At 43.3% G+C, this 27,544-nt stretch overlaps 2 protein-coding genes across 2 annotated transcripts in view; one reads left to right on the forward strand and one right to left on the reverse strand.

Moving 5' to 3' along the window:
* uck1 (uridine-cytidine kinase 1) lies at nucleotides 1-26,008 on the forward strand. The gene is made up of 7 exons (XM_028808630.2): nucleotides 1-416; nucleotides 11,278-11,437; nucleotides 16,200-16,296; nucleotides 16,913-17,055; nucleotides 19,491-19,585; nucleotides 24,862-24,910; nucleotides 25,126-26,008. The coding sequence occupies exons 1-7, from the start codon at nucleotides 327-329 to the stop codon at nucleotides 25,317-25,319; spliced, it is 828 nt and encodes a 275-aa protein (XP_028664463.1). The 5' UTR covers nucleotides 1-326; the 3' UTR covers nucleotides 25,320-26,008.
* Nucleotides 26,009-26,157: 149 nt separating this feature from the next.
* pomt1 (protein-O-mannosyltransferase 1) overlaps nucleotides 26,158-27,544 on the reverse strand; it is a 42,116-nt gene continuing 40,729 nt past the window's right edge. Inside the window, exon 20 of the mRNA XM_028808628.2 lies at nucleotides 26,158-26,658. Coding sequence (XP_028664461.1) covers nucleotides 26,484-26,658 — 175 coding nt within the window. The 3' untranslated portion in view covers nucleotides 26,158-26,483. The remainder of the gene's footprint in view (nucleotides 26,659-27,544) is intronic.

Genomic DNA, 27,544 nt, shown 5'->3' on the forward strand with positions numbered 1-27,544 from the left:
CAGAGAACTGAGATAGGAGGACAGCTTCATCCTCTCTGCTCTTTTTACCAACTTATAACGCCACATAAAAAGGGATTCCATCATTTAAATAGTGAGGAATCGAAGAAAACAGATTAAAACAAAAATGTTTAAACATAGGAACGTTTATGAGATATAAGGTACTGTTTCCTACAGGAACCGAAATTTAAAGGGTACGCTTGTCGCGGTGCATTTCGGGAGTTGTAGTGCGGAGATTGACGCACCAGGCAGTGACAAGGGGGCGGGCTTGCCGTCCGTCGCGGGAACGAGCCAGTCTGCAAAGTGAAGCACACAAATAAAAACGGTTCATGGCATCGGCCGGTTTACCTCGGGATCACGAGCGGCCCCAGAAACGGCCTTTTCTGATCGGAGTGAGCGGCGGAACGGCTAGCGGCAAGGTGAGTCGGTGACTGGGCAACTGACAGGCCTGTAACCGTCGGGGGTGACGTCACGTTCGTTGTAGGCAAACAATCCGACTGGCGAGGCGACGAGCACAGCCAGTGACGGGGAGAAGAAACGCGTCCAAATCGAGAGTCCGAAGTGCACACACCTGTCCGAGGATGAGGCCGAGTCCGGACCGGGTCAGGGAGGGAGGGTGCCGGATACTTGGATTCACGGTTGGGGTTTAGGGTTTGTTCAGAGGACAGGCCTGGAACGGTCGTGCGGATAATAAGATAAATGTGTGTGTGTGAGGACATGTATGCATCTGAAGTGGGCAGAGCAGTGCGCTGAGGGGTGTATGTTTGTGGCGTAGTGGGACTGGCTTCGGACTTCCAACCCAGAGGCTGTGGGTTCAAACCCTACTACTGACCCTGTCATCTCACCTGCCTGTGCTCCAATTCGAAAAACAAAAGAAATGACACCAATTGTATCTCAAATGTTGTAATAATGATGATAATAATGTGTGCGCAACAGGAGGGGGGCCATCTTAATGGTCCTATAGCCCTGTTGACATGAATAAGTAAAGCTATACAGTAGCACAGCATAACAGTCTCAAACTAGCTTCAGCTGATTCACCGAACACAGGGTGGGTACCAAACCTGGATATGGTGCCAGTTCATCGCAGGGCCACTCACACACTCAGTCACACACACAGGTCCACCTCAGAAGCACCAGTTCATCAAACACGGGGAGAACATGCAAACCCACACAGACATCAACCAGATATGGAATTAGAGCCCAGAATGCTGGATCTGCGAGATGCCACACCACCTGCACCTCACAGCACTTGGGTGGGAGACCATCTAGGAAACACTTGGGTTATACTTGGAAGAGATGTTGGTGAGACCAGATGGGGGTGCTTACCGTGTGGTCTGTGTGCATCCTCCACAGGCTGCTTGGCTCGCAGATCCATACTCTCCTGCCACTAACTTGCTTGTTGATTTAATAACACGGGGACTCTGGGCTGAAAAAATGGTGTCGTCCTTTGCATGAGACGTAAAGCCAACTCCTGTGCTCATAAAAAATCATTGGGCATCTTTATGAAGAGAGTAGGGTCCATCATGCCCCTGTCCATTCTGTCTCCCTGATAATCCCGTCTCCATCACCCCTTCACCACCTAATAGCCAATGTGTGGTGAGCGCACTGGCACAAGAATGGCTGCCATTACATCACCCAGGTGGGTGCTGGTTGAATGGCTCTCCACTGTCTGTGTAAAACGCTTTTTGGTAGTTAGGTCAGGGAGCCTGCACTGGTACAGCGTGTTGACACACCAACCATATGATGAAACAGCTGAGGATCCTGGTTGGCAATCCCTGAGACAGACATGCGGTCCAGTCCCACACTCCGGAAATTACCGTCTATGTGACATAGCCAGGTCTTACGTGGGTGTCCCTTTGGTCTGGTCCAGCCATTCGAGTCTTCAACAATGAGGGTCCTGTGAGCCGGATCACCCTCTGGGAATCACACCACATGGTCGTAGTGCCATAACTGACGTTCCCTCACAATGCAGGTCATGTGCCTCAATTGGGACTCTGTGAGCAACACAAAGTCACACCAGGGGCACCCAAGGACTCTCTGAAGACACAGTACCGAAGGAGTCCAGTCTTCATCTCAGGCCACTGGGTAGCGTCCATGTCTCACAAACAGGAAGCACCAGGACTCTTAAAGACTTGGGCCTTCGTCCTTTTGCATAGATATCAGGAGTGTCACACACCCCTTTCCAGCAACCTCATGACCCCCAAGCTCTCCCACCAGAGTCATGAACTGGCATCTTTCAACTTCTGCAATAAGATGCTGCAGATGTTCTATCAGACAGTTGTGGCGAGCGCCCTCTTCTACACGGTGGTGTGCTGGGGAGGCAGCATAAAGAAGAGAGACGCCTCACGCCTGGACAAACTGGTGAGGAAGGCAGGCTCTATTGTTGGCATGGAGCTGGACAGTTTGACATCTGTGGCAGAGTGACGGGCGCTGAGCAGACTCCTATCAATTATGGAGAATCCACTGAACAGGATCATCTCCAGACAGAGGAGCAGCTTCAGTGACAGACTGCTGTCACCGTCCTGCTCCACTGACAGACTGAGGAGATCGTTCCTCCATCACACTATGTGACTCTTCAATTTCACCAGGGGGGGTAAACATTAACATTATATAAAGTTAGTGTCTGTCTGTATACCTGCATTGTTATCACTCCTTAATTTAATATTGTTATTATCAGTATGCTGCTGCTGGAGTATGGGAATTGGGATTAATAAAGTATCTATCTATCTATCTATGAACGTCACTGCTGAGGTAAGTAAACCTCTCAAGGAGGTCGACACTGTCTCTGCAGACAGACATACTATTGATGGCCGTGCCTACGAGGTCATTAAAGGCCTGGCTCTTGGTTTTTATCAGGACCCTCGCAAGTCCAGGCCCTCAGACTCCTCACTCAGTCTCTAGAGAGCCCCCACGGACTCTGCGAAGATCACAGCGTCGTCATTGTCTTGTAGTTAGAACAGCACTAAATAAATGGAATAAATGAATTAACACGTGGGTGTCATTTTGTCCTGACACAAAGTGTGAATCCTGGGACCCTCTATACACAGGTTATAGGTGGGCTTTCCAAACAAACATCAGCTCGATGTGCCACAGGTGGACTCCAGTCACGTTCTAGAAACATCTCAAGGACAATTAAAGCCAACAGGAGGTGCCTGAATACTTCTAGGAAGGAGAGATTGCAGTTTTGGATTTTCAAAACATATTTACAAGCCTTTCTGAGCCCACGTCTTCACTTTGTCATTATGGGTTACTGAGTGTAGACTGATGGGCAGAAATTTCACACTTATCCATTTAAAGTGATGTCTGCAACACAATAAAGCATTCAGAAAGCGAGGGGGTCTGAAGCCTTTCAAATGCGCCGTCGTATTTATACAATAAAACCAAATCCCGACATTCTCATATGTACTGTATGTTGTTATGTGAGGCATGGCAGATGGGCAGGGTGTGTGCGTTTACACTCGTGCACATTCGTGTTTGCGTCCTTTAATATGAACTGTGTGTGTAACTACACATGCGTGTAAAAGCACACTCAGGACTCGCTATTTTGTATGGAGTGCAGTAAATCAAAACTCTTGTCAAACAGGCAAACACACATAAATAACATCAGCAATTTAAATTTTGGAAAAAGTACAAAAGTAGAGAGAAGGTCAGAAGGAGTTGCATTGTGTCTTTGTGGACCTGAAGAAAGCACATGGCATGGGGCCTCGAGAAGAGCTGGTATTGTATGAGGAAGTTGGGAGTGGCAGAGAAGTATGTGAGAGTCGTACAGGATATGTACGAGGGGTCTGTGACCATGGTGAGGTCTGCGGTAGGAGTGATGGAGGTGAGATTACATCAGGGATTGGCTCTGAGCCCTTTCTTATTTGCAATGGTGATGGACAGGTGGACAGACGAGATTAGACAGGAGTCCCCGTGGACTGTGATATTTGCTGATGACATTGTGATCTGTAGTGAGAGTAGAGAGCAGGTTGAGGAGACCCTGGAGAGGTGGAGATCTGCTCTAGAGAGGAGAGGAATGAAGGTCAGTAGGACCACCAAGACAGCATACATGTGTGTGAATGAGAGGGAGGTCAGTGGAATGGTGAGGATGACGGGAGTAGAGCTGGTGAAGGTGGAGGAGTTCAAATACTTGGGATGAACAGTACAGAGTAATGGGGAGTATGGAAGAGAGGTGAAGAAGAGAGTGCAGGCAGGGTGGAGAAGAGTGTCAGGAGTGATTTGTGACAGACGGGTATCAGCAAGAGTGAAAGGGAAGGTCTACAGGAATTTGTTTTTGAAATTCTTAATAAATAAGAGTTAAAAAAAAAAAAAAAAAGTGCGGAAACTTTTTGAACGTCCCTCGTAGACAGATCTTCTTATATAAGGCGCTACCGGTGCTGTCCGTTTGTCTATCCAGGATTTTAAATCACCTGTAGCTCACAAACCGCTTGAACTATTGACCTGAAATTTGGTACACATATATGATGTGACTTCTACTGTCGGGCGGCACGGTGGCGCAGTGGGTAGCGCTGCTGCCTCGCAGTTGGGAGACCTGGGGACCTGGGTTCGCTTCCCAGGTCCTCCCTGCGTGGAGTTTGCATGTTCTCCCCGTGTCTGCGTGGGTTTCCTCCCACAGTCCAAAGACATGCAGGTTAGGTGGATTGGCGATTCTAAATTGGCCCTAGTGTGTGCTTGGTGTGTGGGTGTGTTTGTGTGTGTCCTGCGGTGGGTTGGCACCCTGCCCGGGATTGGTTCCTGCCTTGTGCCCTGTGTTGGCTGGGATTGGCTCCAGCAGACCCCCGTGACCCTGTGTTCGGATTCAGCGGGTTGGAAAATGGATGGATGGATGGACTTCTACTGTCCACTTTCAGGGTGATGATGATTTTTATTCCTCTTTTTATATTTTTATTTTATTGTAGAATTAACTCTTGGCAGCAGCCATGCAGCACATGCGTATGGCCGCCTTTCTCATCCCTACCTCTTCATATCTTAAATCATTCTTGAGGCAGATTGAAGAAAAATTAAGGAAAACGTACTGAGTAATTGCAACACAAACACTGACTTAATCAGTTTTAACGTGAAAAGATGATGAGGAAAGAAGAGAAGAAGCGGGCCGCTAGGGCGGAGAAAAGAAGATCTGCTCAGGAAACAGCAAGCGCATCAACCTCTGAGCAAACGACTGCTAAACGTACAGAGAAAGAGGAGGAAAACTAGGAACGCTCAAGTCAAGTGTAACGTGCAGTGCGCTGTTACTGGTGATACATAATCAAGAAAAATGGAGCTCTTCAATAGAGATTTGGTTAGAAGACCAGCTAGATTTCTGAGATAATTACAAGATAGATTTCTAATTAGAGAAACAGAATTGATTTTTTGAAATCTCTACATCAGGGATCCTCAATCACGGTCCTGGAGGGCCGCAGTGGCTGCAGGTTTTTGCTCCAACCCAATTGCTTAATAAGAAGCCCTTATTGCTCAAGTAACACTTCTGCTTCACTTTAGTTGTCTCACTCATTAAGATTTTGAACCCTTATTGCTTATTTTGGCTTAAACAGCTGTACTCTTGGTTTTGAATTGCTCCTAATTAGCAACAACATGTAAATGACAAGAGACCAGCATTTCTCCATTTCGCTTGTTTCCATTGACACCTGTGTGTATTTAGCATGCACTATTGGGTTTAATTACATACTTGGAATGAAAGTGAAGGACTGAGAATTACTCCTCCATTTTAGCCTTCAAATCATTTGGATGATATCCTTAGAAAGGGAAAGAAAATCCAGAATATGAAAATGACCTGACATAGCTGAGTTAAAGCACTAACAAGCCATGAAATTAAATTATTGGCAAGAATTGCTTACTAATTAAGCAACCGGGTTAGAACAAAAACCTGCAGCCACTGCGGCCCTCCAGGACTGTGATTGAGGACCCCTGCTCTACATGATTCCTGCCGCCTTCTTCTATTTATTTGTGCCCTTTGACTGCTCCGGTGGGTTACTGATTAGCAGCTGTTAGGAAACGAAACATGGCAGATCAGTAATGGTGAGGGTGCAGCAGGCCTTGGAGGATCAGTGGCGTACGTGTTTCTGTTTTGTTAAATCGACACGGGTGTTAGTGGTGTGCGACTATGGACCTATGAACTAACAGGGCTTTGTTGGGGGGGTTTCGGCATGTGAAGGAGTGGATTACATTTCTATCCAATTTTGCTGCTGCTGTATATTTTAATTGCCCCGTGTCTGCGTGGGTTTCCTCCCACAGTCCAAAGACATGCAGGTTAGGTGGATTGGCGATTCTAAATTGTCCCTAGTGTGTGCTTGGTGTGTTTGTGTGTGTCTTGCGGTGGGTTAGATAGATAGATAGATAGATAGATCTTTATTGTCATTGTCACTTTTACAAAGGAACAACGAAATTGAAGGTACAATCGACTCAGTGTGAGGAATAAGAGTTAAAAAGACAAAAAGACAAGAAGAGAGAAAATAACAAACTGAATAGTAATAAATATACAAATTGCACTTGTTGACTTAAGGTCTATATTGCACATTGGGAGAATGATATGGAGCAGTTTTATTCTGAGTTCAAGGCCATGATTGCTTTCGGATAAAAGCTGTTTTTAAGGCAGTTTGTCCTGGTTTTCATTGCTCTATATCTCTTGCCCGATGGCAAAATCTGGAAGAGGCAATTACCGGGATGTGATGAGTCCTGTGAAATGTCTATTGCTTTTTTGCGGCTTCGGGAGGTGTAGATTTGTTCCAGAGTGGGGAGGGTACAACCAATTGTTCTGTCCGCTATCCTGACGACCCTGTGGAGCGCTTCCTTTTCTGAGGAAGTGCAGCTGCCGTACCACACACACAGTCCATACGTGAGCACACTCTCGATGGAACAGTGATAAAAAGCAAGGAGCAGATTTTTTGGGAGGTGGTTCTTTCTGAGAATTCTCAGAAAATACAGTCTCTGCTGCGCCTTCTTCAGCAGCTCCTTGGTGTTGGCGCTCCAGGTCAGGTCATTCTCCAGCTCCATACCTAGAAACCTGAACACCGGGACCCTCTCCACACAGGCCCCGCCAATGAAGAGTGGCTGGATGTCAGTTTTGTTTTTTCTCAAGTCAATAACAAGCTCCTTCGTTTTTTTTGGTGTTGAGGAGCAGGTTATTGACTGTGCACCACACTGACAGCCGCTCCACCTCGTCACTGTATGCCAGCTCACCCTTCTTGCCCAAGATGAGTCCGACCACCGTCATGTCATCCGCAAACTTTATATAGTCTTGTTGCTATGGTGAGTGGGGACACAGTCATATGTGTAGAGGAGCGGGCTGAGCACCCTGCCCGGGATTGGTTCCTGCCTTGTGCCCTGTGTTGGCTGGGATTGGCTCCAGCAGACCCCCGTGACCCTGTGTTCGGATTCAGCGGGTTGGAAAATGGATGGATGGACAGTTTAATTGTTTTTATTTACATTTTTATTCCAAATGGGAGTGATTTCAATGTTGTGCCCCGTGCTCTCAGTTTCTAGGTTTAGTCCATTTCTCGCCTCTTTGGGACCCTAAGTGGTGTAACATTTTAGAGCACAAATGCTGAAATGCTGCCCCCCCCCCTCTTTCATGGATTTGGTGCCCCCACCCCTGCAATTGCTTAGCTCACTTAAATCAGCCTGTCAGTGTAGGAGAAGATAAGACCACCGGGGCATTTGCAGAAGCACTGATAAATAAGTCAAGCAGACGCCAGCAGTCAGAGGCTCTCATGCAGCCCTGGAATTCATGACAAAGGTTAACAGACAGAAAAATAAAATGGAAAGGCTTGCAAGTTTGGGGCATAGCAGTACTGAAGCAAAGAAGAAAATGGAAGCTCCTGCTTTGACCCCTTTTTTTAAAGAAACAGTCAATAGTTATTTCTGACAAGTACTCTGCAGTACTAGGGTGTTGTACCGTGTTAGCCATTATGAGTGGCGTGAGAAGTCAAGCAAAAAGACCCCTTTTATTGGCTAACTGAAAAGACTGCAATATGCAATATTTCAAGGCAACTCAGGCCCCTTGGCGTAGTCGTCAGGATCAAAGCCAACATGCTGGGCCGTTTATTTAGGAAATTAATACGAGAAGCTGATGGTGAGATTTCCCCATCTTGCCTGAAGAAGGGGCCTGAGTCGCCTCAAAAGCCTGCACATTGTAATCTTTTTCGTTAGCCAATAAAAGGGGTCATTTTGCTTGACTCCTCATGACAAGTAGTCTGAAAAAAAAAAAAAAATTATGCGTCGTTTCTGTCATTTACTTTTTAATAAGACAACCAAATGTTTTTCATTTTCTTCTTTCTTTGCCCGAGTTACTTAAAAGTGACCAAAAACAGACCACAGGAACAGGAAGCTGTGGCCAGTGACCTCATCTTATTTCTCCCTTTTCGCTTTTGCATCCAAACTCCACAAAGAAATCACACAGCGATAACAGCAGAACCTTCCTGACGCCACCTCATCCATTTAAGGGTCATGTGGGGTTTTATCCTGGCAGTGTGAGGTGCACGGCGCAAAGCAGCCCCGAACAGAGCGGCAGTCCACTGCAGGGCCTACTCACACACACACCCAACATTCACGAGGAGTCGCGGTTTAACTTAGCCTGAATGTCTTTAGGATGTGGGCGGAAATTCTATGTAGACACGGGAACAACATGCAAACTCCACACAGACAGCAACCGGGTGTGAAATTCAGACCACAGACCCACGAGACAGCAAAAGTGTTGGATTGGAACTAAAAGTCTGACTTTGGGATCGATATCAGCTGTTCAGACCTCAGCACCAAAGCAAATATAATGGAGATTCCAAGGGGTGTTTATATAAAAATGTGCATTCAAATTGGACGTGTCATTCAAATGTGATTTAAATCAGACGGCAAAGGTGGGCGAGCTGGGGTCATTGGGGGGTGGATGACAGGTTGGTTCTCTTAATTTTGAGTTCTAATCACGATAAACGACTTGTCGAGTGCAAGTTACTCAAAAACGCCCATTTACTTCCAGTGTGAAATACCGAAAGAACGACATGGATAGAATTTAAGGGTTTTCTGCTCATCCTTATAATATTTCCATGAATTTTAACCTGTGGTTATAACCAGAGGTTAGAAGCACACGCTGATACAGAACATTGCCGCACCCACCACATGACAAACCACCTCAAGATCCCAGATTAGGACCCGAGTGCCAGCCATGCGACGGGTGACACCTCAGCACCACACCAGTTCTGGTGGAATGGAAACAATGGGAGGTTTTTCATGGTGGCTGGAGTGCCAATTCTGCCACCAACCCCCAGGTTTTTCCCTGCAGGGCCTACTTGCAGGGCGTGATACAGATTAATGTTATTCCCAGGACGGAGCAATTGCAGGTTAAGGACTTTGCTCAAGGGCCCAACAGAGTAGTCACTTCTGGCGTTTACAAGTTTTGAACCAGCAACCTTCCGATTGCCAGCGCAGATCCCTGACATCAGAGCCACCACTCCGCCCATGAGTTTTACCCAGACTTGTTTAAAATGTAACTATTTTTGCAAACAAAGAAGCCATCCATTTTCTGCGACTTGTCAGGGTCATGTAGGGGTAAGCAGTCTAACAAAGATGCCCTGATGTCTGTTTTCACCACAACCTCCTTCAGATCCGCCGGGAGGATACTGAGGAGCTTCCAGGCCAGCTGAGATATAAACACCCTCCAGTGTGTCCTGGCTCTGGCCTGAAGTCTCTTCCTGATTGGATGGGTCTGAAACCCCTCCCCCAGGGTGGGAGGCACCTTAATCAGAGGCCCAAACTACGTCAACAGGCTCCTTTCAGTGTGGAGCTCAACTTTGAGCTCCCCTCCAAATGTCTGCAACTCCTCACACTGTCTCTGAGGCTGAACCCAGACACCCTCTGAAGGAAACTCTTTCCTGACGTTTGTATCCGCGATCTAGTTCTTTTGGTCAAAATCCACAGCTGGTGGCCATAGATGAAGGTAGGGACGTAGACTGACCTGTAAATCGAGCGTTTTGCCTTTCAACTCGGTTTTCACAGCTGACCAGTACAATGTCCGCATGATGCTGCTGTGATCTTCCTGTCAGTCTCCCGCTCCCTACTTCCCTGTCGTGTGAACAAGACCTCATGATGCTTAAAACTCCTGCGCTTGATGGAGACAGCGTCTCACCCCTAACTCTAAATCACGGCATAGGTGCCTAATCTTAAGTATTCCTCCTCTTTTATAGTTTTTAGAGTTCCTAATCTTAAATTGGACTTACTATAACCCTAATTGTAGAATTTTAAAACCGTAGTATAGACTTGCATTTTAAAGGTTTCTCTAATAACCCTAAAATTTTATTTTGAGACTTTTTAAGACTATTTTATCCATCTATGACTGCTTTTAATTCTCATTATTATTTATTGTATAACTTATTATTAACTGTCTTAATTTTGCTCTTTTTATGGAGGCAAATTTTGTAGATTTTAAGGGGTATTTTATATAAATGTATTTTAAGAGGTTTTTTTTTAGCATCATGTGAAGATATTTTAGAGGTTTTTAAAGGCTCCCACTTAATAGTGATAAGTGTTGAGGCAGAGATACTCCTTTCATAGGTAGTGCGCCTGTGCATTGCTCGTCCTCTAGAGGGCGACCATCTCTACAAACCTTAACCTAATTTCAGCAGAGAAGGGGAAGGAACCCGAGCTAGCATGGGAGGTAGAGGTCTAGATACAGAATCAACAAAGCAGGCTGACTAAGTGCAGGACTTCACACATTCACATTTCAAACTTCCTCTCACGTGTTACTCAGTATAAAGGAAACTTTAGTCAAAACACAACCGCTTTTATTTCATAATCCCTTTTCTTCTCCCCTTACCCCTCCAGACCCTGATTGGATTATAAGCAAGTGTAGTGATGGACAGGCAGGGGGTGCTGCCATAATGAAACAACAAATAGCCAGAGGAGGAGTGAAGGTGGAAGACGACAGAGAGAGAGAAAGGAAGAGAAGAAATGTCATGACTGGTGTTTGGTGGGAAACGGTTTGGGAAGCCTGCAGTGGGTTGGCAACCTGCCCGGGATTGGTTCCTGCCTTGTGCCCTGTGTTGGCTGGGATTGGCTCCAGCAGACCCCCGTGACCCTGTGTTCGGATTCAGCGGGTTGGAAAATGGATGGATGGATGGGTTTGGGAAGCATTTCCCACTGACTAGAAGCCTGTGTGTTGCAGAGACTTGTGCCAGGCGTCTGTTTGTATCGGGTCTGGGGAGCTGGTGCGCCCCCTGGTAGCCACAACTGATTAAAGCTGTTACTGCATTGTTGTTAACATTTTTCCACTTTGTTATTTTTTTTTTTTTTAAACAGTCAACGGTATGTGCAAAGATCATGGAACTTCTTGGCCAGAATGAAGTGGACAGTCACCAGCGCAAGGTGGTCATTTTGAGCCAGGACTGCTTCTATAGGGTGCTAACTCCAGACCAGAGAGCCAAGGCACTGAAGGGTCAATACAATTTTGATCACCCAGGTTGGTATTCATGTTATTCAGCATTTATTAAAAAAACATTAATGAAGAGCCTGGCGATACGTGGGCAGTCATGGGCACAGTAGCCAATCATTATGTCTATACTTAACTTACTGTATTTGACTCGGCAAGTTCACAGTATGGCTGTTAGCAAATTTGTACAGCTGGAGCCCTGGCAGGAGGTCAGGTGACACGCTAAGTGTAGTCTTCACATCACCTTTAAAAGAAAACACTAACATTGTTTTATTTAAGAGGCGTCAGGGTAGGCTCTGGGCCTCGCATTTATTCTGCATGAGACTTCTACATATCAGCTCCAAGTTACGTGTGTCAGCCGATTTATAAAGAAAAATAATCGCGAGTGGTCTCCTCTCGACTTTCTCGTATACTCAGATATGGGGATGGATATTTGAGAAGCACAAGACGACGATTATATTTTTCTATTATATACATTAAAGAACCATCAACATCAAATCAAATAAATAATATATTGAACAATTATTATAAAAGTAAAGTTGAATAAATCGGATTCTGGAGCTGCATGAATAAACGGTAAAGTACCACTCCCGGTTAGTGGAAATAGACCAAACATTAATTGAAATTTATGTTATGCCTAATACTTGTATGCAACATTTGGTTGACCAAAGTGAAAGCGTACTCAAGTTATCGTGTTTACACACACAGACACATAATTCCAAAAATGGTATTTTCGGACTCGGGGAGGTCTAAAATGTCGAGATTCATCAAATTCTCGAAATGGAATTATTGGACGATTACAATACTTTCCCTGTACTTCGTATACAAGAAAGTCAGGGAGGTCTAAAATGTTGGGATTCATCAAAATCTCGACATCGAATTTTTGGAGTTTACAATACTTTCCTTATCTATAATAATAAAAGGCATAAAGCCCTCACTGACTGACTGACTGACTGACTGACTCACTCACTGACTGACTGACTCACTCATCACTAATTGTCCAACTTCCCGTGTAGGTGGAAGGCTGAAATTTGGCAGGCTCATTCCTTACAGCTTACTTACAAAAGTTAGGCAGGTTTCATTTCAAAATTATACGCATAATGGTCATAACTGGAACCTCTTTTTTGTCCATATACTGTAATGGAAGGCAGCAAGATGGCCGTAGGAGACTGAGTTGCGTGTCGCGTCATCACGCCTCCCACGTAATCACGTGAACTGACTGTGAACTCAGTACGTAGAAAAGAAGGAGGAGCCCCAAAGAGCGCTGAAGAAAACACTCATTACACAATTGACAAGGCAGCGAAACAATAAGAAGCGAGTGAGTGACGCATACAAGCATCTTCATAAGACACGAGGTATAAAAAAGCACGGTGTAAACCGTAAGTCTAAATTTACTTTAGAGAAACGCTCCCGCTGCCGTTTGCAATACCATATTCGCGAGATACAAGTTTAATGAGAAGACACGAGGTATAAAAAAGCACGGTATAAACCTAACCTTAAATTAACTTTATAGAAACGCTCCCGCTGCCGTTTGCAATGCCATATTCGCGAGATACAAGTTTAATGAGAAGACACGAGGTATAAACGAGAGTTTGCATCACTTTGTAACAGAGTTAAAATTGCTGTAGCGAGAAACTTTTAACTGCCGGGTCTTAGCTAACATTAAATAAACCCGTGGACATCACAACATCACACAAGAGAGCGGCTCACGTGAAGTGACTGAACGCAGCAGGAGTGATCACTTCCATGAATCAAACCTGTTCAAAAAACACATTACACAATTGATAAAGTAGGAAAAGAATATGAAACAAAGCACGGTATAAACCGTAACTTCAAATTAAGTTTATAGAAACGCTGCCGTTTGCAATACCATATTCGCCCCTGCGAAGCGCGGTGATTTTGCTATATATATTAAACTATTTCAACCATTGTATGATCTGCTTCTCGCAACTGAAAGAGGGCACCGTGGCAGAAGTTAGCCGACTTGCTCACCAACCACAAGCGTTACCTGGTAGGTAACCACCCATACAATCAGATTGTGAATCAGACTACGAATGCCTGCAATGTAATTACCCCGATCTACATGCTGTCAAATAAACGAACCACACGCCGTAGCACAACGTTAGGGGCTTCGCCTCTACGTCCGAGGTTCGATTCCAGTAAGGGAGTGCAGTGACTGTGTACTCCTAATGAGCCCACAATTACGGCGAAACACGTGTCGCATACTATGCATCTTCAAAGCACGGTGTAAACAGTAAGTTTAAATTGAGTTTATAGAAATGCTCCCGCTGCCGTTTGCAATACCATATTAGATGACTTTGTAACAGAGTTAAAATTGCTGGAGTGATAAATTTTTAACTGCCGGGTCATGTCGCGTGTTCTTGGGTAGGTACACCAAAAAATGTATACATTTATGCATGTAATGGGCAAACAAAAAATGTACTATACCCGAAAGCACTACAGTAGTACTCAATGTATCTTTACTTCTTAAATGTTAATGTTTTACTGTTTAATAATTTATACGCTTCTTATATGTTATTCAGATTCTTTTATCAAAATACCAGTAACAGCGCACTGCACGATAACGTGGAGTGAATATACTTGACATGACCATTCATAGTATTTATCCTCTTTCTCTGTACGTTTACCATTCGTTTGCTCAGAGGTTGATGACCTTGCTGCTTAATGAGCAGCTCTTCACCCTAGCGTCCCGCTACTTCTCTTCTTTCGTCGGCATCTTTTCCCGTTAAAAATGATTTTTTTTAAAACTTAGTATGTTTTCTTTAATTTTTCAGTTAAGCTGGCACTTAAGTCTTCAATCTGCCTCAAGAATGATTAGCGGAGGTGGTAGACAATGAAAACGTCAGCCGTACGCATCCGCCACGCACGCACTGGTGCGCGCAGCTGTGAGTTGACTCTACAATAAAATAAAATAAAGATAAAAAGAGCAATAACTTGCAGCACCGCTATTCAATTACACTTGCCTAATGCCTCTCCTAAGGGGAAATACTGTGGGATCTGGGCATCCGTCAAAGCAGCAATCACAAGCCCGATTAGAAAGCGGGAAGCTGTGATTTGTCCTCTCCCTCCCATGTAACAATCACAGCCCGTGTTGCAACGCACTATGTATGTATATGTATATATGTGTATGTGTGTGTATATGTATGTGTGTATATATATATATATATTTGTTCATATGTGTGGGAAAGCGAATAGTAGACGTGACGTAGTATATGTGTACCAAATTTCAAGTCAATAGGTGAAACGGTTTGCGAGCTACAGGTGATTTAAAATCCTGGACAGACAAATGAATAGCCACGGTAGCGTATTATAGAAGAACATTTTACTGTTTAATAATTTATATTTATATGCAATGTGCTTCTTATATATTACTTCATATTCTCATATGATAATGATGTTAATGTTGTTTATATTGATTTCTATGTTATTGTAAGTGCCCTTTATTTGTGGAAAAATAAATTTGGCAATTAAACTTATTTTATACATACATTTTATTTTTTTCTCTTGCACTCAGTGAGCGAATCCACTGGGTAATCAGCTATATATATATATAGATAGATATGTATGTATGTGTATATATATATATATATATATAGATAGATAGATATATGTGTATGTATGTAGATAGATATGTATGTATATGTATATATGTGTATATATATGTAGATATACAAATATGTATATGTATATATGTGTATATATATGTAGATATACAAATAAGTATATGTATATATGTGTATATATATGTAGATATACAAATATGTATATGTATATATGTGTCTGTATGTGTATATATATGTTGATATATGTATATATATATGTGGATGTGTATATGTATATATATATATATATGTATATATGTTTATGTATATATATGTTTACATAACCTCTTTAACACACTACTTCTCCGCTGCGAAGCGCGGGTATTTTGCTAGTACTTCATATACGAGAAAGTAGAAATCCTAGCATTTTAGACCTGCCCGATTTCTCAGTTTAAGAAGCGTTGAAGGCTCTTGTTCGGTGAATTTGTGTAATTGATAATGGCTTTGATTGGTTCTTGCAAGGGTGGCACAGTGGCGGCGCTACTGCCTCGCAGTTAGGAGACCCAGGTTCACTTCCCGTGTCCTCCCTGTGTGGAGTTTGCATGTTCTCCCTGTGTCTGCATGGGTTTCCTCCCACAGTCCAAAGACATGCAGGTTAGCTAGATTGGCGATTCTAAATGGTCCCTAATGTGTGCTTGGTGTATGGGTGTGTGTGTGTGTGCCCTGCGGTGGGCTGGTGCCCTGCCCGGGGTTTGTTTCCTGCCTTGCACCCTGTGTTGGCTGGGATTGGCTCCAGCAGACCCCCGTGACCCTGTAGTTAGGATATAGCGGGTTGGATAATGGATGGATGGTTCTTGCAACCAAGGAAGTGGAAATCCTACGTCACATTAGACATTATGTGTTACATTATGGTAACTCATCAATATTCATGAGTGGAGTGGAGCTTTCCACCAAAACAAAACGGCATGAAAATGAGAAAGTGTAAAGCCTGTTTTAGAACAAATGAAACTGAATCCTTGCTTTGGCCACGACTGTAGCATCCCGAGCCCGAATCACTTTCAGGGTTAACGCCTTATTTCAATTTCATTTTGATTCTTTTATAGACCATCTCAGCAGGCAGCATCATAGAGATCTTCAAATTCAAAAAACTGGTTATTTTATGTTTAATTTTTAACGTTCTTGTTTCCATTCCAGAATTTTTTTGAAACTTCAAATTTGTTTTCCTCTAGATGCCTTTGATAATGAGCTGATGTACAAAACTCTGAAGGACATTGTGGAGGGGAAAACTGTGGAAGTTCCCACCTACGACTTTGTGACCCATTCCAGGTGTGTCATCGCAGTTTGTAAAGTGAGATGTTTATATTTTGTTAAGCTGATGTCACTTTTCTATTTGCCAGCACGAGCCCTTCCAGGCAATTCAGATATTTGACATCATGTCCAGGAAAGACTAAGATGGAGATGATGATCTGGGCACCCTTCTGTGCTTTAAGCTCTGCTTTCTTTTGTGTTTTGCACTTGCCCAGGAGGGGACTTGCAGGTTGTTCATTGCTCTCTTGGTGCCAGCAGGACCTGGCTGCCAAAGCCAAGCGTAGCACAGTGGTTAGCCCCACTGACTCAAACCTTCTAGAGGCATTCTTTGAATTTCCCCTCTATGTAGATTTTTACATTGGCCAAACCGCCCACCCACCATGTCTGTGTGGCTTCTCCTCCCTTTTCCTAAAGATACCTTGAGGTTGACTGGTAAATCCAAATGATCCCAGTGGAAGTAGGGTGGGTGCATGTACATGAGAGGGGCACCACAACAAGGGTGGGTTGTTTCTTTGGTCTCCCACACACTGATGGTGGGTGAATGAATGCCATGGGCAGCATTATTTCAGTGCAGCACTCCAGCCTGAGTATTCGTGAACTTGCGTTGTAACCGCCTGATTTTTTTTTTTGGTAGGTTGGAAGAAATGACCACAGTGTACCCTGGGGACGTGGTCCTCTTTGAAGGCATTCTGGTTTTTTACGGTCAAGAAATCAGAGACATGTTTCACCTGAAACTTTTTGTAGACACGGACTCAGATGTGAGGCTGTCACGCAGAGGTAAGAATACGTAATACATGGATAGTGAGAAAGGACCTGGGACTCAAGTCACCGCTGTGTGCATTCAGCCATTTAGGGATTGGGATAGAAAAACAATATCTAAAAAGTAAATGACAATTTTAAAAAGGAAAAGTAGAGGTTTGTCTCTTTACTCCTTTAAGTAGGTTTACTGGACACCTTATGTGAGAGCTGCACACACCTTGCAGTTTTTAACTTTACATAACAATACGAGGGAGACCGAAAAATTTGCATAATGAATGAACAGCGCAGGAGTAGGGGTGGCACTAGGCATCTGTGGTCAACGAGTTTGGTGAAAGGCATTGTGACGAGCCGATTGAGCGCGTTCTTCAAGCGTTTATTGTGACTTGTCAGATTTTCCAGACACAATGGTGATCACGTTTTTTTGACATTGACCAGCGTGTTCATAACAAGTTTGTTCCTCGTGGGCAGACTGTTCATCAGCAACATTATATTGAACTGGTGAGGCATCTATGGGGAAGTATCAGGAAAAAAAAATGTTCAGGGGAGCAGTGTACCCAGAACTGCGTTTTGCACTACGACAGCCCACCTACACTCACTGCCTCGTCAGCCCAAGAGCTTTTGATGGAAAAACAATAAGGTTGTTGCTTTACACCCCCCCAAACCAGTATTCAGCAGATCCCCAAAATTAAAATTGACAGACAATATAAATGGACTTCTGCTAAAGTATATCTGGTGTGGCAGACAGCCAGGACACCCCTATGATGGAACTGGGGGAAAGGGCATATTCAGGGCAATACCCTCCCTCGGAACACTAGAGGGCAATCCCCCTGGGCTCACAGCGGGGCCACGGGTATGGAGCAAAGAAGCTCAACCCTGTGCTGGACAATATTTGTGTCTGCCTATCTGTGTCAGGGTTAAGGGGGCTGTACACACCCCGGGTTCCACACTGGACACAGTCAATGTTAACGTCAAGAGTAAACCGGGCCCAAATGCTTGGCTTGTGAGACAGGTCCTCCTTCTAGGCACATTGGAGCACTTGGAGGTTGAAATCAATGCTCATCATCACCTAATGATTCTCACATTGCCGCCCCCCCCCCCCCCCCCCAAAAAAAAAACAGTATGTACACATATGTCTAGTCATCAAATAGTACCATGAGCTCAACAGCTAGGTTCTCCACATGCTGTGGTTTTCAGTCACAAGATGTGAACCCAGATACGTTTTTTTACCGTATGAGATCCTCAAACCGAGTGGTTTACCTCAATCAAGAAGGTGGCAAAGGTTGATTGACTTTCTTCATGGCAGGGTGGTACTGCATCACTCCTACAGAACTGCAGCTGTCACAAGAGACCATAGCTGTTCTTGTGGCACACAGTGTCTTGGTGCCCTATAAAGCAAATTCATCATGGTGTTACTGGTACTGAGCCGTACCCATTTTTTGTTAAATAACAATGTTGTTCACGCGAAGACTGGAAGTTATCTACTTTTCAATCAACTCAGGGTCATCAGCATTGGCATCTTAATGTTCACCATATTATAAGTGATATTAATGGCACAACTTCAGTTATTTGAACTGAAATTTCTCAAAACGGTGGGTTTTACAATATGGGATTGAAAAGAAACACGCATACAATTTTTAAGACTGCAAATCATCTCCATATATTTATAAAAACGTCTGTCACAAAATGAGAACTACTTAACGGATTTAGATTGGGTTTTTTTTTTCTTGAACATTCCGGTTGATTTTGCGACTTCTTTCATCATGCGAAGTATCATAGTTCACTTGCGGCACCAATTTATTTGCGCAAATCTGAGAGACAGGCTGTGGTCTGAGGGGAGGGGAGTAGGGAGCCGGGTGGGGCCCTCCTCACTCATGTGCCAGCCTCTGTTCAAGTTGGTCTACGTCTCGCCACGTGTTAAAGTGTACCTTGCCTCCACTTAGCTAGTGATACCTGTTTGTTCAGCAGACATTATCATCTACAGATTATTAAGAGCTGAACACGATCAGATACAGTGCTAACGTTTGACATTATAGCGTACCCACCTTCTGCTTGGCCAGAGATACCTTTCTAACTTTTTACATTTTTGGCAAAGAGATCACAGCTATATTCTCACCCTGATAGCAAAATCAAAAATATTATATATCAAGAGGCCCTCAGATACAAAAGCTATCAGTATAAATTCTTCTCAATACAAATTATTGCACTTTTCTATAATTTTTTTTAAAGTTTGTCGTATTTCACTACTATGCGGGTGGCACTGCGGGGGACAGATAAAAAAAATCTTTTGCTTAAAATACCAGTTGGAGTAAATTTTGTAAAGCACAGAAGACCACGCTCAGGAGCAGTTCTACAGAGAGCCTGCCCACAAATGTCTGCCAAGTCTGTGATTTTCTAAAACCCGACTGTATCCCTACCTAAGGCTGAACACGTTTATTTGCTCCTTTCTTTTTCAGTTCTCCGAGACATGAAGAGGGGAAGAGAACTGGAACAGATTCTCTGTCAGTACACCACATTTGTGAAGCCTGCATTTGAAGAATTCTGCTTGCCGGTAACAGCACGCCATCACTAGATGACTATAGGGCAAATACATTTAAGATATGCCATTTTCAGGTGCTATGGGAGCTATGAGATTCCCATTTGGGAAATTTCACACAAGTGTGCTTCCAATTGGTAAGCTACCAGTGTTAGAATTCAGAAATCCAAGTGTTATTTGAATTCAACAACCGGTGACGTCACGCTGACCTCTCAACTTGTTTCAGTAGACGCAATACAAACAGAGGCTCGGCCTGACGTGGCATTCGACCAAGTATGTTGTTATTTGGAGCAAAGTGTTATTTGCATAATGTACTTCCTTTGCTCTTTATTTTTATGGAAAAAAATTAGAACATCGTCCAGCGTCACCTCCTAATGCCGTACTGTTAACAACAAGCCTAACCAATAACATATAGTTGATCATTTAAGAAATTCTACAGCAGGGGTGTCCAACTCCGGTCCTGGTGGGCTGCAGTGGCAGCAGGTTTTCATTCTCCCCTTTTCCTAATCAGTGAGCAGTTTTCACTGCTAATTTACTCCTTTTCCCTTTATTTTAGTAGCCCTGTTTTTAAGGATTCCATCCTCTGAATTGATTTGTTTCTTCATTAAATGGCAACCAAATAGAAATGAGACGTGAAACGAGTCAACAGATGACCAGCTAAATTGTAACGTCAAACTCCAGCCAATTTCACTCCAATCAGTTTCTTAGGTGACAATTCTGATTGTCATGACTTGTCACTGCTCTCATTCTGCCACAGCAGACAGCTGATTTTCTGTTTTCTCTTAAGACCACCGTCAAGATGTTTTGGTGACCTGAGCAGACCAATATGACAGAGACCTTCACCTTTCTTTATTTTCAGGATAGTTGGTGGCTTGTTTTATTGTCTCATTATTGTTTGGCTGCTCATTAAGGAAAAAGAAACAACTAAGGGATCTGAGTCAAGGCAATTGAAACAAAGGCAAAACAAGTTCATCAGCAGCAAAAATGGCTCACTAATTAAGAAAATGGGTACAATAAAAACCTGCAGCCAGTGCGGCCCACCAGGACTGGAGTCTGAGATCCCTTTTCTAACCCTTTTCTTAATTAGTGACCTGTTTTTGCTGCCAGTTCATGACTTTTCTGTTCATTTTGATTGACTTGCTGCTTAAGATTTAGACCAGCAGTATCCAACTCCGGTCCTGGAGGGCCACAGTGGCAGGTGGTTTTCATTCTACCCCTTTTCCTAATCAGTGACCAGTTTTCCCTTCATTTTAATAGCCCTGCTTTTAAGGATTCAGTCCTCTGAATTGATTTGTTTCTTCATTAAGTTGCAGCCACACAGAAATGAGATGTGAAAGGAGCCAACAGATGAATGTCAAACTCCAGCCAGGTCCTTAATGAGAAGCCAATTCTCGCTGTTAATTAAAGCCGTTATTGGATATCAGGACTTGATGCTAATCTCACTCTGCCACAGCAGACTGTTGATTTTCTAAGACTGCCGTCAAGATGTTTTGGTGACCTGAGCAGACCGACATGACAGAGACCTTCACCTTTCTTTATATTCAGGTTAGCTGGTCATGTGGAGGCTTGTTTTAGGTCTCATTATTGTTTGGCTGCTGATTAAGGAAAAAGAAACAACTAAGGGGTCTGAGTCACGTCAATAAAAACGAAGGCAAAACAAGTGAATCAGCAACAAAAACAGCTAATTGAGAAGATGGTTAGAATAAAAACCTGCAGCCACTGCAGCCCACCTGGACCGGAGCTGGCCACCCCTGTTCTAGAGGATACAGTACAGCTTATATATAACACCAAAAAAAGTAAAATGATATGCAATTACTGTACTGTATACTGTGCCATACTGCAGCAGTAACACACAGAGTCTTCACGCAACTGCTCTCTTTTCTGATTGTCATCTTGTTAAAGGAATACTCCACCTAACAGCAATATGTATACATTTGTTTTTTTTTTCTGCCCGTGTAGTTTGTATGTTTGACTTGAAGATCTGCCTCTCCCCTCATTCACTGTTTGAGTGTCCGGTCTTTAATTCAAAACACACAGTACTGTGAGAATGACATCTTTCCGGTTTACTCCTCTCAAAACAGTTTCCATTTAATTACTGATGACAAACCCACGAACAGGAGGACCCGCGAAACGTAAAGGCCGACTGCATTTACTTTTGTGTGGGTTATTTTTAGCTATTCAGTGACTTTGTGTCTCTTAGATCTCCAACTAGAGACGCACATAAACATGCTAAAGTGGGACGTGAGACATCATAAATGGTGGCACCAAAAATTCGCATAGCATGTGGATGCAACATTATTTATATACTTAACAATACACTCGGTAATTCTGGATGTAACTTCAGAGTGTATTTTAAAAACCTAATTAACGGCTGTTTTCACTGACATTCTTAATGTGTTACTGTGAGCAGAAATAATTAAAGATCTGGGGAAAAAGGGAACAAGAACTAAAAAGACTGTACAAGAAAATCTACAAAGGTAGGAGAAGAGCCAGATATCTTCAGAGATGGTGTGTTAATACAAATACTGAAAATGACTGCTTCAAATATTTAGGAATTATGTTGTCAAGAGAAGGAAGAAGTGAAAAAGAAATAAAAATACATATAGCAATCTAAAAATTGGGGCTTCAATGCGAAACAAACATTGCTAATAAACAGAATGGACAGAACACAAGGAAAATCTTATAAAAACAGTAATCTGGAGTGTTGCATTATGTGGTGCAGAGATACAGACAATATAAATAGACTGGAAACATATGAAGTGTGGTTATGGAGAAGGATAGAAAATATCATTTGGATGGATAAACTGTCCTGACAAAGGGTCAGAAAGGACTGGTGAAGAATGGAGCACAATGCAAACAAGTGAGATGAATGTTACCAAATTGGGTGGGACGTGTACTAAAAGGAGAGGGGTTACTGAAAATAGTGCTGGGGGTTAAACTGAAGGGAAAGAAATCAAGAGGAAGGCCAACATCCAAGTAGAAAAGAAGACTAAAGTGGACCGAGTCAGTAATTACAGAGCAGTAATGCAATGCTCCGAGATTGGCAGCATTAATTCCTCCACTGTGTAGTGTGCTGAGCCCCCTATTGTGACACAGCTCCAGCGCCATCATTAAATCTGCTGACAGCACTATCATCATAGACCTTATGGGACAGCCCACAGATAAAAGATCTTCCTTTTGATACAGTGGTGGGTAGAGGGAACAATCTCACCCTTAATGTTGGCAAAACCAACAAAGGCAGAGATTTCAGGAAATAGGAGGCAGATCACACTCTACTGATCAGATTAGCAGCTTTAAATGTCTTGTAGTCACCATTACAAATGACTACAACACATCTGTGCTAATTTCAAGGAAGCTAACCAGTGATTTAAATTTCTCAGATGTCTGTGGAAATGCTGTATGTCTCCATCTGTGCTCACAAATCTGTGTACTGTTGGCAGACAATGGAATCCACGTTCAGTGTCTGCATTACGTCCTGGTATGGCACCTGCTTACTGGTACAGAGAATGGTACAAGCGAAGCACAACTACCTTCTGTTCATGACACACACGTAAAACACAAGCTGCCCTTGACCAACATTATTAGTAAAAAGGCCATGCCAGTCATTTTTCATTGCCACTAGCAACACTAAGGTCCGAGAGGCAGTTTTACACTTAGTTCCTAAGACTACTTAAAACAGCAACTCATACCAACATCTGCATGAGCATAACTGTTCCTTACCTACTCTGTGTGTCCAGTCCCACTGAGCAGGATTAGTCAGTTTGGCTTTGGCGACACAACAAAAGAGGAAGAGCAAAGTGTGAGACACACGAGGAGAACTAAAGGCATATGAGGCATGCTGTGAGAGTAGCCTTCATAGACGGCAAGTATAAAACCAGATAGCAGGTGAGAAAATAATAAATAATTGTCTGAGAAGCACACTTTACAAGATCTCACATTGGACAGAGGGGGCGACAGTTAAGGCACATTCTCATACACAAATACAGAGGAAAGGCACTGAAGGTACACGCAGGGCAGGAGAGGGCAAATATTTTTTTTTAATTATTCTATTACCTTTCTTTGACAGGTACCATGACTAGTGTTTAGTGTTTTATTTAATTTCAGGTGTTGAATCGTTTTTTCTTCCTCTTCTCAGTAATTGATGCTGTATTATTGCCTTAGTCTTCTTAGAAGTAAGAATTTCAGTGTACTGCTTATATATCAACTAATTGTGTAAGCCTGTGCTGGAAAAAGCCTGGGGTCCTAGAAACTGTTGAAATCATCAGAGAAAAAAAGTGAAATTTAGAGATGTCAGGTAATTGAAAGGAACAACTCTGGGCATCTCTTGGCTAGGAGGATTCATTTTGTCGATGTGCTTGCTTCGCTTGTGTATTAGTGGTGGGTGGAAAAGTAAAAGGGATACCGTGTTGCTGATGTTAGCGGCTAAGTGACTGTTTCTTCGGAGGTTTCGTTTTGCTGACATGCTGGCCCCACTTGTGTTATTAGTGGCTAAGTGAGTTTTCTGTCTCCTCTGATGTGGAGCGCTTAGCCCGACTCCACCTCTCCATTCCACCTCCACGCGTAGACGTTTATATACAAGATGAATTAGTACTCAAAAACCATCAGCTTCACTGTGAAGCTGGGTACCATTTTTTTTTTTAACTTTAGAACAGGCCTGGGGCGGCACGGTGGCGCAGTGGGTAGCGCTGCTGCCTCGCAGTTGGGAGACCTGGGGTCGCTTCCCGGGTCCTCCCTGCGTGGAGTTTGCATGTTCTCCCCGTGTCTGCGTGGGTTTCCTCCCACAGTCCAAAGACATGTAGGTTAGGTGGATTGGTGATTCTAAATTGGCCCTAGTGTGTGCTTGGTGTGTTTGTGTGTGTGTCCTGCGGTGGGTTGGCACCCTGCCCGGGATTGGTTCCTGCTTTGTGCCCTGTGTTGGCTGGGATTGGCTCCAGCAGACCCCCGTGACCCTGTGTTCGGATTCAGCGGGTTGGAAAATAGATGGATGGATAGAACAGGCCTGAGTTGAAAAGAACAAAACTGTAGAGCTACAGGAACACGCACAGTGTAAAAGAGGTAAATGAACGGGCCTGATAAAAATGGAAGAGCAGCACTGAAATGAGTTGTGTAGATGACATGGCACAGATAGCGTCTAACATTGTTAATGACGAAACAAACTCAAAAAATCCACATAAACCTGATGAGTACTGCAAATGTAACTGTAACATCCTCATGTGCCACTGCTTGAACAAGGTAATATTTTACCAAACAAATACAGTGGCTTCTGTAATATTTTTTTTTGTTTATCTCAGACCAAGAAATATGCTGATGTGATTATACCCCGGGGTGTGGATAACATGGGTAAGTGCAAATTACAGTGATTGAGATGGCTAATGGCTGCATGGATCCATCAAATCTGACTTAAGTGTAATGTATATGCACAGTGACAGTGCCTAATCTGCTAAAATGATTGGCTGAGGATTTTATGATTATAAAATATGATTTACTGTGTTTCTTTGCAGAACTGTACTAAAGTCTAAGCCACATCTCAATTTATGCAATTTTTTTTTCCACAGTTGCCATCAACCTAATAGTCCAGCACATTCAGGATATCCTCAATGGAGATATTTGCAGGTGGCAACGTGGACTCACCAATGGCCACAGTCGAGGCAACAAGAGAACACTGTCAGAGCAAGGGGATGTGGCCAGCGGTAACCTAAACCCAATAGGGAAACGGGTGCTATTGGAGCCTTCAAGCCGGCCCCACTAGGACAGCCACATGCGTCAGTCTTTTCAGTTATGGCTGTTTCACAAGATGCTCTAATTAAATTACAAGGCAGTAACACAAAGACCCACTTTGGTAGGACAATGTCATAACTAATGTGGGGAAAATTTGCTAAAATGATTTAGGGAAAAAAAAAATCTGGAAGGTTCCTGTAGGGGCTTCAATGCAAAGGATTTTCATGCTGAGGGGTACCAATTACAAAGCCATGCAGCAGAGATACAAAGGCACAACTTTTTATTTACTTCTTGTAGTGAAAAGTTCTAAGGAGGTTCTAATGGTTCAAAGGTTTTCATACCATTTTGAGATGCCAAACGTGTCTGTGTGAAGTGCGGCTTTTAAGCCTCTTGCTGTGTCTGAACCCTCTCCGACTATATTTCATCTACAGTGCATCAAGTGCCAGGATGGTAGTGTTGGCATTTACTCCAACAGAACACTTTGCAGTGCTGCTGCTTACGTCTCACGTCTCCAAATGTGAATTTTACCCTCGTATACATGCTGATGCAAAATGAATAGAAAAAGGTCTTTAATATCATATGGATGTACTTGTTTAGTTAATAACCAGAATAATAAGCTGTCATGATAATCTGTACACCATAATACTGTGTTCACATAAAGTATTCATTTTAAGGAAAATATTTACTTGTAAGCATTTTTGTAATAAATATACCTAATTATTTCATGTCTTATTATTTATTTGGAGTGATGACTTTATTGTAGCCTTCAGACCCAAATGGCAGAGTAGACAGATGTCCAAGGGTCGGAGTGTACAGGGTGTATAAAAACATACTCTTAGTACTTAAAAGTAAGTTTGGCATAAACACAGTTTTTGTTGTAAAACTTTTTTTTTCTTCTCAACAATGTAAAACAAAATGTAGTTTAATCTTCCAGTATTTACGGGTATCAAGAGACTAGAAATCACCAAACCTTTTAAACTTATCTGGATTTTGGGCCTAAGCTAATTCTGAATGATTCCTTTGATTGTGAACCTAGCTGCACTCATCATGTGTATGGACTTGACAGAAGTGACATCCAGCCAACCGTCATGTTTTGACAGCAAACATTATGGCCATCAGACTGATCACCCAGCTCTCCTTTCACATCCAGTCAGGGCACCTTGTGAAAACATTGCTTTAAAGGCACTTCATGCCCTTAGCTTTTTCGAATAAGAATATCCCAGCTGTCCTTCCAACGTAATGCTCCAAGTTCTGCTGCAGATAGGGATGGCTGTCCATACGTCAGAGGACTGAATGTGACATATACCATATAGACTGATGAAAACCAAGCCAGGACAAGGGCACCAAATCCATGTCTGTATGCTGGAAGGCTAATAAAACAAGAAACACACTCTTTAGTGGACAGAAGGTCTATAATAAAGAACTCCTGCCTATTCAATGTGGGGTGAAGAGAGGTTTGTCGCAGAATATTAAGCCGTCAGGACAGTAAAAATAATTATGTTTATATAGTGCTTTTCATGCTACTCAAAGTGCTTTACATAGACAGAAGGGAACCACTTCAACCACCAACAATGTGTAGCACCCAGTTGTATGATGCAACGGTAGCCATTATGGCATCAGTACACTCACCACACATTTGCTATTAGGTGGTGAAAGGGTGAGAAAGATAGCCATGGGGATGAGTAGGGGGCCAGAATGGACAAACCCATGATAGGCAATTTCACCAGCACACTGGGAATACAGTAAACCTGGATTCGTCCATCAGACTGCCACGCAGTGTAGCATAATTCATCACTCCAGAGAGCACATGTTCATTCATTGCTGCAATGTCCAATGTCGGCCAGCTTTACCAATGATTGGCACTGCACATAGTGATTCTAGGCTTAGCAATGAAAGCCTGTTTCATGAAGGACCTGACATACAGTTCTTGTTGCTTGTAGAGGCAGTTTGGAACTCAGTTGTGAGTGATGCCACAGAGGAGAGGCAATTTCTATACATTTCAGCACTTGTCAGCAAGACTCAGCAAGTCTGTGTGGTCTTCCACTTCATGGGTGACCTCTTGTGACACCTCAGTGCTTCCACTTCACGATAACAGCATTGATAGTTGACCAGGGATGATTTAGCCAAGTAGAAATTTTACAAAGTGACTTGTGACAAGGGTGGCATTCCATGACAGTGCCACATTTACAGTCACAGAGTTCTTTAGTTTGACCTGTTCTGCTGCTAATGTTTGTCTATGGCATGGCTATGTGCTTG

This window comes from Erpetoichthys calabaricus, chromosome 9 (assembly GCF_900747795.2).
Source record: "Erpetoichthys calabaricus chromosome 9, fErpCal1.3, whole genome shotgun sequence".
In the NCBI taxonomy this organism is placed as follows: Eukaryota; Metazoa; Chordata; class Cladistia; order Polypteriformes; family Polypteridae; genus Erpetoichthys; species Erpetoichthys calabaricus.